Source organism: Scophthalmus maximus, chromosome 12, assembly GCF_022379125.1.
Source record: "Scophthalmus maximus strain ysfricsl-2021 chromosome 12, ASM2237912v1, whole genome shotgun sequence".
NCBI lineage: Eukaryota > Metazoa > Chordata > Actinopteri > Pleuronectiformes > Scophthalmidae > Scophthalmus > Scophthalmus maximus.
The window spans coordinates 19571516-19586246 of record NC_061526.1 but is presented as its reverse complement, the minus strand read 5'-3'; the positions used below and the strand labels follow the sequence as shown (position 1 = coordinate 19586246).

Sequence of the window (14731 nt, the reverse complement as noted above, 5' to 3'; positions counted from 1 at the left end):
CGTTTCTCCGCACGCCGCCGATGTGCTCATCCAGCTGGCAACTTCGCGTCTTTTTGATTTATGACGTTATGAGCAGTTGAATGTAGTTCGAAGGGGCCGAACTAACGGACAACCGACGTTTAATTGTCTTTAGTGGCAATTAAACGCTCAATTGCATGCGTACTCAGGTCCTTAGTGTACCAAATAGTCTGTATTCAAAGTGCCCGTCTCCATTTCTGCTTTCACATTGTAAAAGGTTTACCAGGAATCACTTTATCAGGGTCCAGGTGTCCACGCATTGACCCGAGGCGTTGTCATTAACAGCACTGACCATCCTACGTGAGCAGGATTCTTACCCCTTTCCCTCTAATTACTTTACACACCAGCTGCCCAGCAAACACTCCCCTTGTCCCCGCTTCCCTCCATTCCTGCACATGAAGGAGGCTAATCACCAGTGTGATCTCCCCCTTCTCACCTTTGACCCCCCTCCGACACTAGAATAACAACCTCCACACCAGCCCCCCAACCCCTCAACGCTTCACCCCACCCAAAAAAAAAATTAGGAGGGCGCTTTTCTCCTTGCAGATGACAGATGAGGGGTCGGGGGGTTGTCGGACCCCCTTGCTAGTTTCTCCTGGTGCCCACCGTGGGATGAAACAGGAGGATGTCCTTGCCTTGGGGAGCGACAAGGGGAAAAGGTTTAGGCGTGGAAGTCACATTGACGTAGACAAATTAGTGTTGGGAAACTGGGCACGGGAGCATAGAGAGTGGGGGAGTCGGGGTGGGCTGCAGATGGAAAATAAGACCTGATGGACACGAGGAGGAGGAAATATATTCAAGGGGAGAAAAGGTGAAAGTTGAGACCGAGAGAACCCCCGATGAAAGAAAGAGTGCAAACGTGCAGAGACGATATGGCTGCACCTGAGGAGAAAAGGCAGCGAAGAATTAAAAACACAATATTAATATCAAGCACAGAGAGTGTGAGGTTACACGAAACGTTAGTGAGCGGATTGAAGGGTTAAATGGCCGAAGGAGAAACAAAATGAAAGAGAAAACTAAAGGGGGGAAAGAGTCAAAGACAGATAAGGCGAGCACTTGCTGTGCTGAAACGCCGCGGCGAGCCTTTTTCCTCCGCTGCAATAAAAGCAGAGCTGCAGTCCAATGAATCAAGGCGTTGGGGGCTTTCCTCTCTCTGTTGTGTGTTATGTCCACTGCTAATGGCCAGCAGATGTGGAGGTATTTCACAAGTGTGGCTTTGGAAAACATTCCCGCACATAAATCCAATTAGGTCGGACCCTGCACACGAGCTAGCGAGCGAGCAGGCGAGTGCACTCGCGACCGCCCAGACGCGCCACAGACACAGTTGACTTAAATAATCACATTTTTCACAGCAGGTAAGAAGAAGGTGTAGACTTTGCAGTGGTTAGAGACTTTCTAAGCTTAAGTAAACCAATGTTCTAATTCAGGATCTCGGCTGTTTGGGTTTGTCTGATTTTTCGGTGTTTGGGTAGGTGATCAGCTTTGACAGCAGCGTCTGCTCTGAGGCTTTTCTTTCTGCAGGTGCTCTACAAACACAGTTACACCATACGAGGGAGGGGAGATCCATGAGAAAATGAGATTGTACATTAATAACAATGGATTTGTAAGCCAAACTGAACAACGGGACCAAATATCAGGCCAAAGTTATATCATCGAGTGGAGTTGCTCCATCTTTCCAAGCCTCTTGCAATGGGATCAAATAATGCAGATTAAATAACCACACATGAACTACGTGCCAGGGTAATACACCGCAAGGCAACAAAACTTTGACATAATCATGTTTCCTCAGGGAGTCGACCTCTCAGAGTGGGTTATCTGTCCAAGACTTGTTTTGGACTGGTAGCCAGACCTTTGGGCTATATCTGGGATTTCAATAAAGATTTCATTTCATGAGGTTGAGATAAACGGGATATAAATAGCTTCTAAGCAGTCTTTATTCAAGAGTTTATTGAAATTATGCAGATAAAAATGACAACATGTTTGTCATTAAGTCTTTAAATTGTAAAAAGTTGGCACACGCATTCCGCTTCATTCGCTGTGGTCTGGCAGTAACAGGATATTTGCAGGGTGCAGGAAACAGTTACTCAGAGATCAGAATCAACCTTTCCTAGAAAGCTGAAATGAAAGTGGAACTTTCGAGGGGAAAACCTCATTCACACCAAGGGTTGGAGTGGCTAATCTGGATGCACGGGAAGATTCCTGGTAGGCCCGGCTGGTTGCTGGGCCGCAAGGACCGGCGCCAGCGTCAGTAAACACAATGGCATTATAAATAGATGATCACACGGCAGCTTTCATCAGTAGGCCGACTAAACCATGACTAACTCCGCTTGGAGGCATGCAGCGCGTGGCCACTGAACTCTGATGCGGGATGACGTAGGAACGTCACGCATAATTTAGAGTTGATAAAAGTCAGCAACCTGTTTGTGTTTGCGGCCGAGTGAAGATACGGTACGAGTGCCAGAAATCGATGGTGATGAGACAGGTACGTATTCTAGTTACAGTCTCACATCCTGCACGATACGAGTACGTGATTTGCTAAATGCAAACTGGTATGTTCTGACCCTACCTAAACCCAATATGGTTTTTTTTTGTACAAAATAACCAAACTTGTTAAGTATATAACTTGGGAGGATATCGGCAGGTGATTGATTTTGGAGCTGACAGTACGCTATGAAAGTTATACAGTCTGCTCCTACAAAGCAGGGATGATGGTAAACCCAGGTGTGCCTGCTGCTGAGAACTGTACGCTTGTCGCGTGTGCACAGTGAATACAGTATCAGCCGAGTCTGTGCTGGATCCTGCCTGCCGCCAAAGGACGGCTTATGTCCGTTCCACCAGGACCAGATTTCTCCCGGTGCGTCCGATGGTCACTCTGTGACAGAGATGGATAGAAAGAGAGAATCAATAATTAAAGATGTTTACCGTCTGTCTCTGATTGTGCAAGATATTTCTGAAAAACCTGTCTTTCAAATATTCGATGTCTCTTGAAAGACGTTTGACCTTTCTTGCCTATGTTGTCCACATCAGGGCTTGACCACGGCCAATGACTGGTATATGAAAGGAAAAAGAAAAAAAAAGGCAAAGTGACATGACCTGGACACTGAGATCATCTCAACACTTACAGCGGTTCATATGATCTGACCTGGAGTCAGCACTCAGCGGTCTCTGCAGCCTACTGTGTCTGGATCATGAGCTATTGTTTCTAGTGTGGCAGCTGCTGCATGTTTGTCTGGCACCTCATTCACTGCTAACTGGCTCCACGTGTGTAAGGACAAGTCCAGATACATTGCATGGATTTTCTGCGCACGCACCACGCACAGCGGTCCACATATATGCAGGCGTAAATGCGCGCGCACACGCGCGCACACACACACACACACACACACACACACACACACACACACACACACACACCCCCCCCCCCCCCCCAATCCCCTGGCTTTAGTGGCGCAGCGGGAGTGCGGTGGTCTTGTGTGGCTTTATTAACTGGGGTGGGGCAGGGAGAGGTGAGATGGTAGAGTGAGTGGATGGAAGGATGGAGGGAGGGGGGAGAGAGAGAGAGAGAGGACAGAAAAGGGTTGGGGGGGACGGGGGGAGTCCCACCAGGTGCTAATAGATTTCCTGCAGCTTTGAAACGTTCGCTTGTGCTGGTCCCCTGGAACGGAGTCGGGTTTCACCTGTGGCAAATTACCCGGACCGAGGTTTGACCTCCCTTCAACACACAGCCCAGACACACGCCTGCGACACACATTCTGACACGCACTTACCGTGCGGGACAGTCGTGTGCACACACTCACAGTCACGCCTACATACATCCCCCCATCAGTGGCGACATGCCCTCACGAACCCACCCACTCACCGTTTGGAATCATTCAACATTTTGGGAAAATATGCTCATTTGTTTCGTATCGGGAGCTGAAATCACAACTAGCTAAATATAAAGGTTGAGAGCAGTGGTGATGAGAAATGGTGATGTCACCGTCTTACGGAAGAGGAGCTCCCTTTACCGCAGACGTTCAGCTTTTTGACTTTGCAGACCTTTGATATACACAACAAACCTATATAACACACTAGAGGAAAGGGGGAAAAAGTGAAAAAGTATAATATGTCTCCTTTAATGCTCTAGTAATCCATGCTCGCTGACAAAAAGGCTGCAGCCACAGCTGGTTATCATAGTTTAACAAGTGGGGAAGGGGGGGACGCATCTAGCCTCGCTCTCGCCGAGGGGGAAGAGAAAAAAAACATATACTGCCTCACTGTGCAGGGCCACTAAATAGTCCTGCACTTAACCCCCAGTAAAAATGTAACTCGTCTCTTTGTGACAAGAGCTATAATGTGCTAATTAGTGAGTTTTAGAGTGTGCCGGGGATGGATTCTGTGACAGAGCCGAGCAGGCCGTTTCCCCTCGTTTGAAGTCCCTGTGCCACATAAGGGTAATTGGTTGATGGCTGCAGCCTCATGCTTATGTGCAAGTTTATTTGTGCATTAACACACAATTGCACTTACTTAGCATTTAATTACCCCTGTGCCACACACACACACACACACACACACACACACACACACACACACACACACACACACACACACACACACACACACACACACACACACACACACACACACACACACACACACACACACACACACACACACACACACACACAGATGTGACTTTGCGTGGGTGCATGGTGTGTGTTTGCGTGAGTATAGTCAGTACAGGAGTCAAGGGTATGCAAATGAGTCAGTCACTATTGATGCCAGTAGAATGAGACGTACACGTTTTGATGTGAGGCTTTTCAAGTTTATCGTTTTTTCCGGCCAGATTATTTGTTGTGCACGTTTGTTTGCCCGTGTGTGTGTTTGTGGGGGCTTTTTGAGAATGTGCACATCTGCATATCGCTCCAGTTGTGCGATCCAGCTGCAGGTTCGGCTACAGTAGATGGGACCTGGCGTGTCAGAGGATCTTTAAGAGACTCAGCTTTCTGCGTGTGCCAGACCTTAGATTAATCACAGTGTCATTAGTCAAAAATGCTGACTCGCTGTCCTGATCAGACACCTGGGGTGACAGGAAATAACTCACTCTCTGCCAGAATAAAAACATGTCTGCCCGACCAGAAGTCTGTGTTATACGATCGCCTATTATCTGATATGTGTCCGTCTGTGACTCATAAGTGATCGTCTAGCGTGTCGAGTCATTGTTTGTGACTCTTAGGGGGAATCTATTTGTTTGGTCTGACAGTCAGTAAGGCAATCAGCCAATCAGTCAGCTGGTGAGTTAAAAATCTGACTGGGCAGGAAGAAAGGAACACTAGTCATGGCGGGGGGGGGATTCGGATGCTGACAGATCACAGACGATCCAATTTACTTTCACCATTTACTCAGTTTTGCGCGACTGATTCAAGCTGCATCACTGCTTTGTGTGCAAATCGCTCTTATCAAAAAAGAAAAGATCATTTCCTTTAGTGGGTCAGCTCACGCTCATAACACAAAACATATTTGCCTACGATTCTGCTGATATCTATCAATACACAGTGCTTGGTTTTTGGATTTCTACGTGTGAGATTTTAGAGATGAATGTGTTTTGTTTGTGAGGTGTCTGTAAAGCACATTGAAAGTGAAGGAAGTAAGTGTTTCATGAGTGTATGGACTTTTCCCGTCAGTCGTCAGGAGTAGCTTAACATTCTTTTTTCTTTTTCTTTCCCCTTTAGGACACCATCATTTAAAGACAACGTTTAGACAGCTTGTTCCTTTTTCACTTATGTATGTCTGCAAATCTCTGTAAGTGCTCCTCTGTTTTCTCTTCTGCTCTGCTCTCGTTTCCCCTGAGATAAGGACCACTCATACTTCCAGTCAAGGACAGCTGATACAAAACCGTGGGTGACGCCGGTGATTCAAAAACCACATCAAACCTCCGGTTTACTGGTCACCGCACGGCCCGAGGAGGGCGGGCGTCCCACATCTGCCCATGTTATTTCTCTGTTTTCCCGATACAGCCGGGACCTCCACTTTAGCCTCACTTTCTCCGCGGCCAAAAAAACATGAAAGGGAACACGAAAAGCCCCAGTGCTCCCAGACTGCAGCAATTACAACAAAGTGAGTGCACAAATGACCAGCAGATGAGTCACAAAGTAAAACAGAGCTCCCAACCGGGCTGCGAAGTGGAGCAGAGACAACGGAGCAGGTGGAGGATATTTGAAAGTAGAAACACAATTCATTGGCTTTGCCAAGCCAATACTGCAAACCCCTTGTTTTTCACAAAGCTTTCATGTTGATGTTCCCATCAACATGAACTTTTACGCGCATTTTTCAACGTAATTGCATAATTGTAGGGTTGTTGAGGATATATGAGGATTGTTACGAAGATGATTCAGCCATTTTCCAAGATGCAAGCGACCCATCTTCATTGATGTAAAACATCAAATCAAGATTTCAAATACATATTTTGAGCAGACATTCCACCCCACGTGAAGACCACAGTTTCCCCTTTCCTAGCTATGGTAATTCTTATGTAATCACACACACACACTACAAAAAAGGTTGACATATTCATCCAATGACATTGTTTATAATAATCAGCATGTGTGGTCCTCTGGGAATCATGAGTTCACTCAAACGACCATTTTGCGGTTGGGCCCGACACCGCTTCGCTGGACTGCACCTGGGTTTTAAAAAGACTTTCACTCTCGACAAAATGGATCAAATTGCAGGATTAACATTCAGGAAAGAGCTCTGACAAGTGTGTAAACTTGCAGAGTTTCAGTTTTCCGTTGTAAAGTATACAGTTAGGACCCTGGTGTGCTTCAAACAAAGGGGCTCGTCGGATCATAACAGCATATGAAACTCTTCCTCAAAACCTCTCCGATGTTCCAATTTGGGAAAACAGCAAACAACAAACAATCCAGTGATTGGCAAGGGGCCCTTTTTTCCCCCCATTCTTAAAAACAACTACGTCAGTACGTGTACAGCTGAGAGCAACACCATCCATTCTGAGGAGGGTCTATCTGAAAATGTGCGCAAGTACAAAAACATACAAAAGCCACAGAGTTCTTGGAGAGATTAGGACAAAGTGATGTTGCCCGAGGAAGGCTATGACAATGGGTTTCTTTTGCCCGCTCTTCATGCCTGGCAGTATGACCAAGTTCGTTCCAAGCATCCTGCAAGCAACTGACGCTACGACTCAGGGCTTTTGGCCTCGTGGTTCAGCGCGTCTGTCTCCCATACCCGAGGCTGCGGTTCGGGTTGGAGCCCAGACCAGACCATCAACAACAACACAATCTTTCTCCAAAATTGCTTACTGCCCCTTTAAGTATTGAGGAAGAGTCCCGAATGATCAAAGCCTTAGTCTTTGCTCATCAAGTTCATGATAAAAACAAAACGGAATTCAAATCAGCAGCTAACTAGCCCAACTCTAGGAGAAGATGTTCCAGGAAGTGTTTGTTGCTATAATCAGATGTATTTTATTTCTAATTTTCTAAAAACAAGAGGGAACACGGAGCTGCTTACTGTCTCATTATAAAATATCTTCTAAAAAACAGAAGAAGAATAAAAGCACGAGCATTAGGATTCGCATGCAGTTGACTGCCGACCCTTGGGGTACAGATTTCTGAATAAGAGAGGCAGAGTGGGGAAAAAAAGAAATTCTTCGGGGGAAGAACAAGAAATACGCTAAACATATCAATCTCAGCTCGGCTGAAATGAGATCCCCTTGAGCCATATAAGTATCACAAGATATTTATTACAGCAGTTGTGATTGGGTTTTGATCCGGTGCCAGACAAGTGTCTTCACGAAGTGTTTGAAATTGAAATGAAGGGGTACGAACTTCATTTGGGATCGGGGCGGTTACAAACGTCCCCCCTGAGCACAGAGTCAGAGTAACGACCTTTAAAATTAAACAGAGGAGCGAAAAAGGACAGGAGATGTTGACACGAACCAAAAACCTCAACAATGTCTTGGTGGTCTAATCCTTGCTCTTTGTTGTCACTTGAGGCGGTTTCTTTGTTCCAACCGTGAGCCACAAAGTTGTTCTTTCTTCCCAACAAGCACGTGCCTACTGGATCCTTTGTAGCCTGCATGTGAGCGAAAAACAACACGTTCCCTGCGGCGGTCAGCCGGGTTTGTTTCGTGTGGCGAGAACGTGCTCTCCTGCAATCTAAAACCAGCCACACGGTCGGATCGCTTCCACGAAAGCGGAAGGGAGAATGTCGAAACCATATCTTATCCATCTAGGACAGGGAAGAATGCAAGAGTAAGCGCTCGCCGAGAAGAGGGAGCGAGAGGGTTTGGAGAGCAGCACATGCATGTAAATGACCATTCGCTGTCGGGCATGTGGGATCCCATTTAACAAAGCACTTAAAAAGGTTCACTCTGGTGCGCAAACGACATGTGACACCATCTCTATGGGCTTGGGGGAGCCCATTTTGGAAAAACAAATCCCCTGGTGTAATGAGAGGACTGCTAATAGTTAGAAATGTAATTACTTACATAACAAACTTTTCATATTTACTCTAGGGGTCGTTTACTTGCGGGACCTCAGGCCAGATATCAATCAGTGGCAGAGGGACACAAGCCAAGAGACTCCGGATAACAATCAAAAACACAACAGGAGTGACCTCCTCGTGTAAACCTGCTGGGTCGTCTTGTTGCCAGACGCGAAATCCAGAGCGCCCCGACAGGAAATCCACCGTGTGCTGTTGACATCGTAAGTCATCCACGACAGACAGGGAATAACACTTTTGGGGGAGGAAGAGCTCGGGGGTAGAAGAAAAGACGGGGTGCTCTCACCGGGAAACATTGTTGTTGTTTTTCCAGCATTATAATAAATCTGTCATAGTATATTCCCCGACAGCATTAAAAAAGATGAAACGTGGTAAAAAAAAAACATGCCACGGTTAGAAAATGTAACAGACGAAGCTGAGTCAAAATTCAAGAGGGCTTGAAGAAATAAGCCGTTGAATTGAATTGGGATTCGCTCCATCCAATCACGCAGGAAAAGTTGGTTTCACAAATCTCTGGTTGAGGTTGTTGTAATCAATTTCTGTCGCAGGGTCTGTAAAATATGTAATTTCATATTATTGGTCTCTGTATAGTCATTCACCAGCTGCTCCACCAACAATAAGGGCCATTTTTTTATAGATAAATATTAAAGTCATTGTAATTGGTCTCATTTATATCGGTCCCAAGCACCTGTCCCTGGGGATTTCAGACTTCAGCTCGCAGTATATACACCATACTGAGCGAGGGTTGGTTTTAACGTCCATAATAAAGAGTAAAATGAGCCTGTAGTTTGTCTTTGGGGGGTAGACAGGAATAGTGGCTTCGAGGAATCTGGATTTGACCACAGCTGGTTTCAGGTTCAAGTGTAAAGCGGCCTGCACTAACGAGAAAGTCACTTACCATTTGATCAACATGCAACAGGGAGAACAGGAATTACTGAAAATTTATGACCAGAGGCACATTGCGAGTCGCTGTTAATGGACGCGTCCTTGAGCCAAATTCAATGCTGTAGAGAGATGTGGCCTGGCCCTGCGCCGCCGTCGTTTCTTTCCCCGGACATTGTTGATCTTGGCTGCACGTCAGTTTCTGATGCTGGCTAGACACAGGGAGAGCAGACTCGGGGTGCTTCCTCCTCATTCTCACACACATTTGGATGGGAAATGTGTGCTGGCATTGTGACAGAAGTTAGTAACAGAAATCCGATCCACTGTGGAAAAAAAAAACAAAAAAAAACTCTGACATTTTTAGCAAGAAATGGACATCAGCCAGAGCTCGAAACGCAATGCAACAGATAATAATCATAAACTTTTATTCTGAATATACCTTATTTGCACATGAATAGACACATTTTCCCTCCCCAGGATTATAAACACTGTTCTTATTTCCTTTTGAAGAGAACAACATCAGGTTTGTACAAATTTTTACACGCCTGATTCTGGAGAATCAAGTTCCACTAAAGTGTAAAGCACAATCGAGGGAGACAGAAAGGCCCACCACGTCGCCCCCCCACCAGTCGTGTGGCTACAACCACGCGAGTGCGTTTAGGTTTTGAAAGGCGTCACTGTTTACACCTGGTAAACTCTGCAACTAAACGACAGTCTGCTTCCTGTGATATGCATTCGTTAGGAGTGTTAGACAGAGATGACTTAAAACGCTGTTCTGAAGGTTATCAGTGTGGATGTAGTCTAAGACTGGTGAGGGACGACTTGGCAGACGCCTCCATCCAGACCCTGCCTTAAAACCAAAGACAGGACAAGACTGAGCGACAGGTCCGTCAGTCGTCTGCCAGAAAGTGGCAGCAAGGTAACAAACACACACGCACGCACACACACAAACACACGCACACAAACAAACAACCCCCACACATTAGGCAATCCTCAAGATTCCAGAAATGAATTTAAAAAAAGGCCAATCCGCACGACCCATACAGACAGCACCAACAGAATCAAAAACACTTCATATCACATTGAGAGTATACTATTCCTGAGGTGACAGCATCTGATTTTAGCACTTAAGAGTTGGAACGGGACATTTGGAAAACTATGAAGATCATATGTTCATTCTCCAATGTTTTCTGAGCATTTCTCAAAGGATCCACCCGGGAGCCCTTTCAGGTGGTTTATATTTTCACTCATTTCATATTTCACCACCCAAAACGACCACGCTAGTTTTTGCTTATAGATAAAAAACTGCAGGTCATGAATACTTCTCAATACTTCATGTCTACTACGCCTCAGCATTTTCCAAGTTTTTGATATTTGGATGTACTTAATTCAACATGCCGATGTTAGTGGGTATACACTGTAACATGGTATCAACAAGTAATGTGGAGTATTCATGATTTGTAGTTAATGGGATAAAACTTGCTCAATCACTGGACAGGTCCTTAAATCGTAGTGACCCATACATGGTTTGAACCAATCAGAGATTGAGAATAGTGCATTCAAACTTCACACTGGCCAATCAGGTTCCCTTGCCCCAGTCGAATCAGACCAGGACGGAGCCAAATGCTGTCTCCCCAAGAGAAAGGCAGTAATAGCTGTTCATACCTTATCATATCATGAATAAATGCCTGACACCCAGGATATTATGCTTCCCAGCATTACACACTAAAGCAGGAGCACACTGGATTATTATTTTTTTTTCCAAACAAACTCGTCAGCCACAACCATGCAGCACAGGGAAACAATTTTTTGAGACGTACATCTTGCCTTGGTAACGCTGCATAAATGTTATATTAGGATAATAGGTTTCTCCACAAGAGAATAAGAGAGTCCTATATGGCACTTGATATTCTTGAGTGTTAGTAAATGTGAAAGGAGCATAAAGAGCATTGTTAGATACACCACACTGGTTTAGTTGGAAGGTTATAGGTTAAAGATGGAGAGAAAAAAATTGTGACCACTTGGAAAGTTACTGGCGATGACGATGGTGGTGGTTCCATGACGGCGATGGAGCTCTGCGACAAAATGAGACTTAGCGAGCATTCCCTGATCTGACTGCATGTCATTAGAAAAAACACATTATTCTGTGAAATGTTATATTGGGTTAAAACAATTTTGAAGAACATATGAGACAAATGTCAATGGTTATGTGGTGCACACATTTTTAATTACACGGTTTTCACTTTGCCAAAGATTTAAGTTTCCTCCAAACACGAATATGCCTGTTTTGTTTTAGTGGTGTTGTGTATAAAGCATCTCCAAAACCACCAAATTACTATTGCGGTTGATGTTTTGAATGCAAAACAGATGAAAAGATACATTTTCACATTTAACAGCGAGATGAGGGGGAAATTTGGCAATTTGAGAAACGTGGAGCACATCCTTGAAGGATCTGATGTCACTTAATAGACGTAACATAACCTTAACTGTTCTGGCAGGTGTTGGCCTTTTCTCATCCAATGAGGCTTTACACTTCACCTGCATGTGGATCATTTAAACCTGTGACTTGAACCAACAGACTCCTACATCAGTTTGTATTATCACTTGCTGACAGCGGCGCAAAACAAACCACCAATTGCATCTGGTTTAAGTAAAAGTGGCATTTTTTATATCAGAGATTCAAAACTTTTTCTACCTCGAGATATTATCTCCTGTCCAATTAAAATATCTCTGTATGAATTGATTTGTTTATTTCCCTTGCTTAATCTCTTCTGACATTTTTAGTAATGCACAAGTTGTTTGTCTGCTTTGAAAGTCTGGTTTGTGTGTAACCTGTTATTTTGTTTATTATTTTGGCAGATTTATTTAGCTCCAGAGCAGTTGTTTGGCTGATTAGTGCATATACACCATTCCCCCCGTTATTGTTATCAACATGTGAGTCTGTGTGTTACCGTGGAACAATGTGGTCCTGGGAACATCTACTGTAAGTGCGACCTACCTCACAGCCGGTTTACTTTGTACTTTGGCAGGTCTTTCTACCGTTTGTCTGTGGAAAGATTTTCTAAACGTGACAGCGTCACATCCGTGGAAGATACACGAGATGTCCAGTTGAGATCAAAATGAACGCAGTGCTCAAAGATAGCTGTGGTTCAATCTGCAATAAAATGTCGTTGCTTACGTTAGGCATGTTCTATATATGTAACTAATGCAAAAAAAGAGGACACAAAATGAAACAAATTGAACTTACATTGAAGATCTATAGGGGGGATCATTGAGCATGAACTGACTGCAGGTGCCATGATTTCCACTTGGTGCCATCATGCCCCAGGATAATAAACTGTAAGAGGGAATCTCACTACTACACAGAGACGGAGGCCGTTCTCCAGCCAGAGGATCAAACTGTAAAGACAAATAACAGCTGCACTTTGAACTGCAGTGCAGATAGTAGTCATTTAATTTAAAAAGTGACAGCAGTGAATACAAACGTAGGGATTTCCCGATTTTTGTTGTTGTTGAACAAAATGTCAAATACAAACTCTCCAATCGCCTTCATTCATTTTCTTTAGTTGTGGCAAAAAAACAAAAAACAAAAACAGTAACATGCTGTCCTGATGCTCAATTTAAATAACCAATAAATAGTAAAATAAAATAAAAAAACACTCCTCTCCCTTCAGTAGCCACAGTCTACGAAGCTAAAGGGTTCATCTGAGTCACGCAGTCCACATGGCACAAGAGATTTTCGTCCACTGAGGACGCAAAGGACACCAGCCAGGCTCGTCCTGATTGGTTAATGTGTGCTATGGCAACAAAGTTTTCACTGGAGCGATGCAACACAGAGGGGGGAATTCCACACACATTTACCACTCCTGATCAGAGCTGATGGTTAGGTGTTCAGCTATAAAAATAATAAAATAAAATCCATACACTCAGGCGCACTGTGGCAGTTGATGGGTTGGTTTCTGTGCATACACATAACATTGAACATGATTTGCACACCGCGAACGCAGGATCTACATGACGGGACGCCAGACGGAAGTCAAGGCAAAGGCCCTAGGGACACTGTGAACATCTTCCGGGCGGTGCCATCTAAAACTCAGAATGAGACGACATTTTATTATCAGCAACACAACTGAGGCAAATGAACAGCAAAAAATCCGCGATGTGAAGATTTGGCATCTCTTGCTGCAACTTTAGCCAAATTCTAAACCACAAAAAAAACAATAAAAACCTAATAACTAGCCACTGCAAATCGATTCAAAATAAATTGTATGCTTGCAAAGGGCAGCACTGTTTCTGGCAGTGGTAAACACAACTGCTCAAATTCTTCAATTAAACAGCAAGTCCCTTCCAGTGGGATTTCAGTCCCTCTGATACTATAAGGCGGTCCAATCTCCCTCATCAGTGACATCAAGTGAGGAGAAATTTCGGAAGTCGCCAATAGAAAATAATCTCTAGATTCCTCTAATCTCCGCGGATGGGGACAATTGAATTGAAGGATGTCCGTGGGTAAAGGTCTTTCTCATCGTTCAAACATATATCGTCTGATACGCACTTCTTTCATCACTTGTACCCTTGGACCAGGTGAAATCGCTTCGAGAAACCCCTGAGAAAGAAGGTATCCAAAAAAAAAAAAGAAAAAGAAAAAGAAAAACGAAGAGGAAACTGGAAAAATGCGGGGCTCACAGGTTTTTGCTTATTTGTAACTTCTCGTCGGACGTTCATCATTTCGGTGGCAGCGCTGCATGCTGGTTGCCATGTTGGAGATACGGAGGGAGGGAGATAGAGGGCGTGATCAGCTTGTTCAGAGGTCATGATGGGACGTCGTGGTTTCTGGAGCCAGTCAGAACCCAGAGCAGCACCAGCTGAAGAGCCGCCATTAGCCAAAGTGAGGGACTCAGGCCGGACGCACCTCCACAGTCAGGATCCTCCTCCTGGTGCCAAGCAGTGAAGCAAAGAGGTGGGAGTTACAAAGTTTGTTAAAACCAACACAGTGAACAGCTTTTTAGCTGGCAATTTGTGAGATCTTTGCAAGTTAGCACAACAAACCAAAGGGGATGGGGTTTGGCAAATGGTCAGTTGGAAGTGCAGGGAATAATTCTTTTTATACTTGAAAACTTTGAGTATTATGTTTGACAAAAAACAGATTCAATGACTGTCTGTTTGCTAAGCATCTGGTGAGATACAAGGGAAGGAATGTTTTTGGTGAATTGAAAAACAGTTGAGAATCATTAAAAAAAAAAAAAAGAAAGAAAGAGAGTAAGAACTTAACAAGCGTCTGGATGCTAATTACAAGTGAGAGGTCTGTTTTTAGTCTGGCTACATCAGTGATCAG

General features: G+C 44.5%; 1 protein-coding gene across 3 annotated transcripts in view; it reads right to left on the bottom strand.

Moving 5' to 3' along the window:
* Window positions 1-9807: 9807 nt before the first annotated feature.
* LOC118289276 (voltage-dependent calcium channel subunit alpha-2/delta-1) overlaps window positions 9808-14731 on the bottom strand; it is a 72886-nt gene continuing 67962 nt past the window's right edge. For all 3 annotated transcript variants that reach the window (XM_035616173.2, XM_035616182.2, XM_035616190.2), the window contains one exon: window positions 9808-14330. In XM_035616173.2, coding sequence (XP_035472066.1) covers window positions 14208-14330 — 123 coding nt within the window. In that variant the 3' untranslated portion in view covers window positions 9808-14207. The remainder of the gene's footprint in view (window positions 14331-14731) is intronic.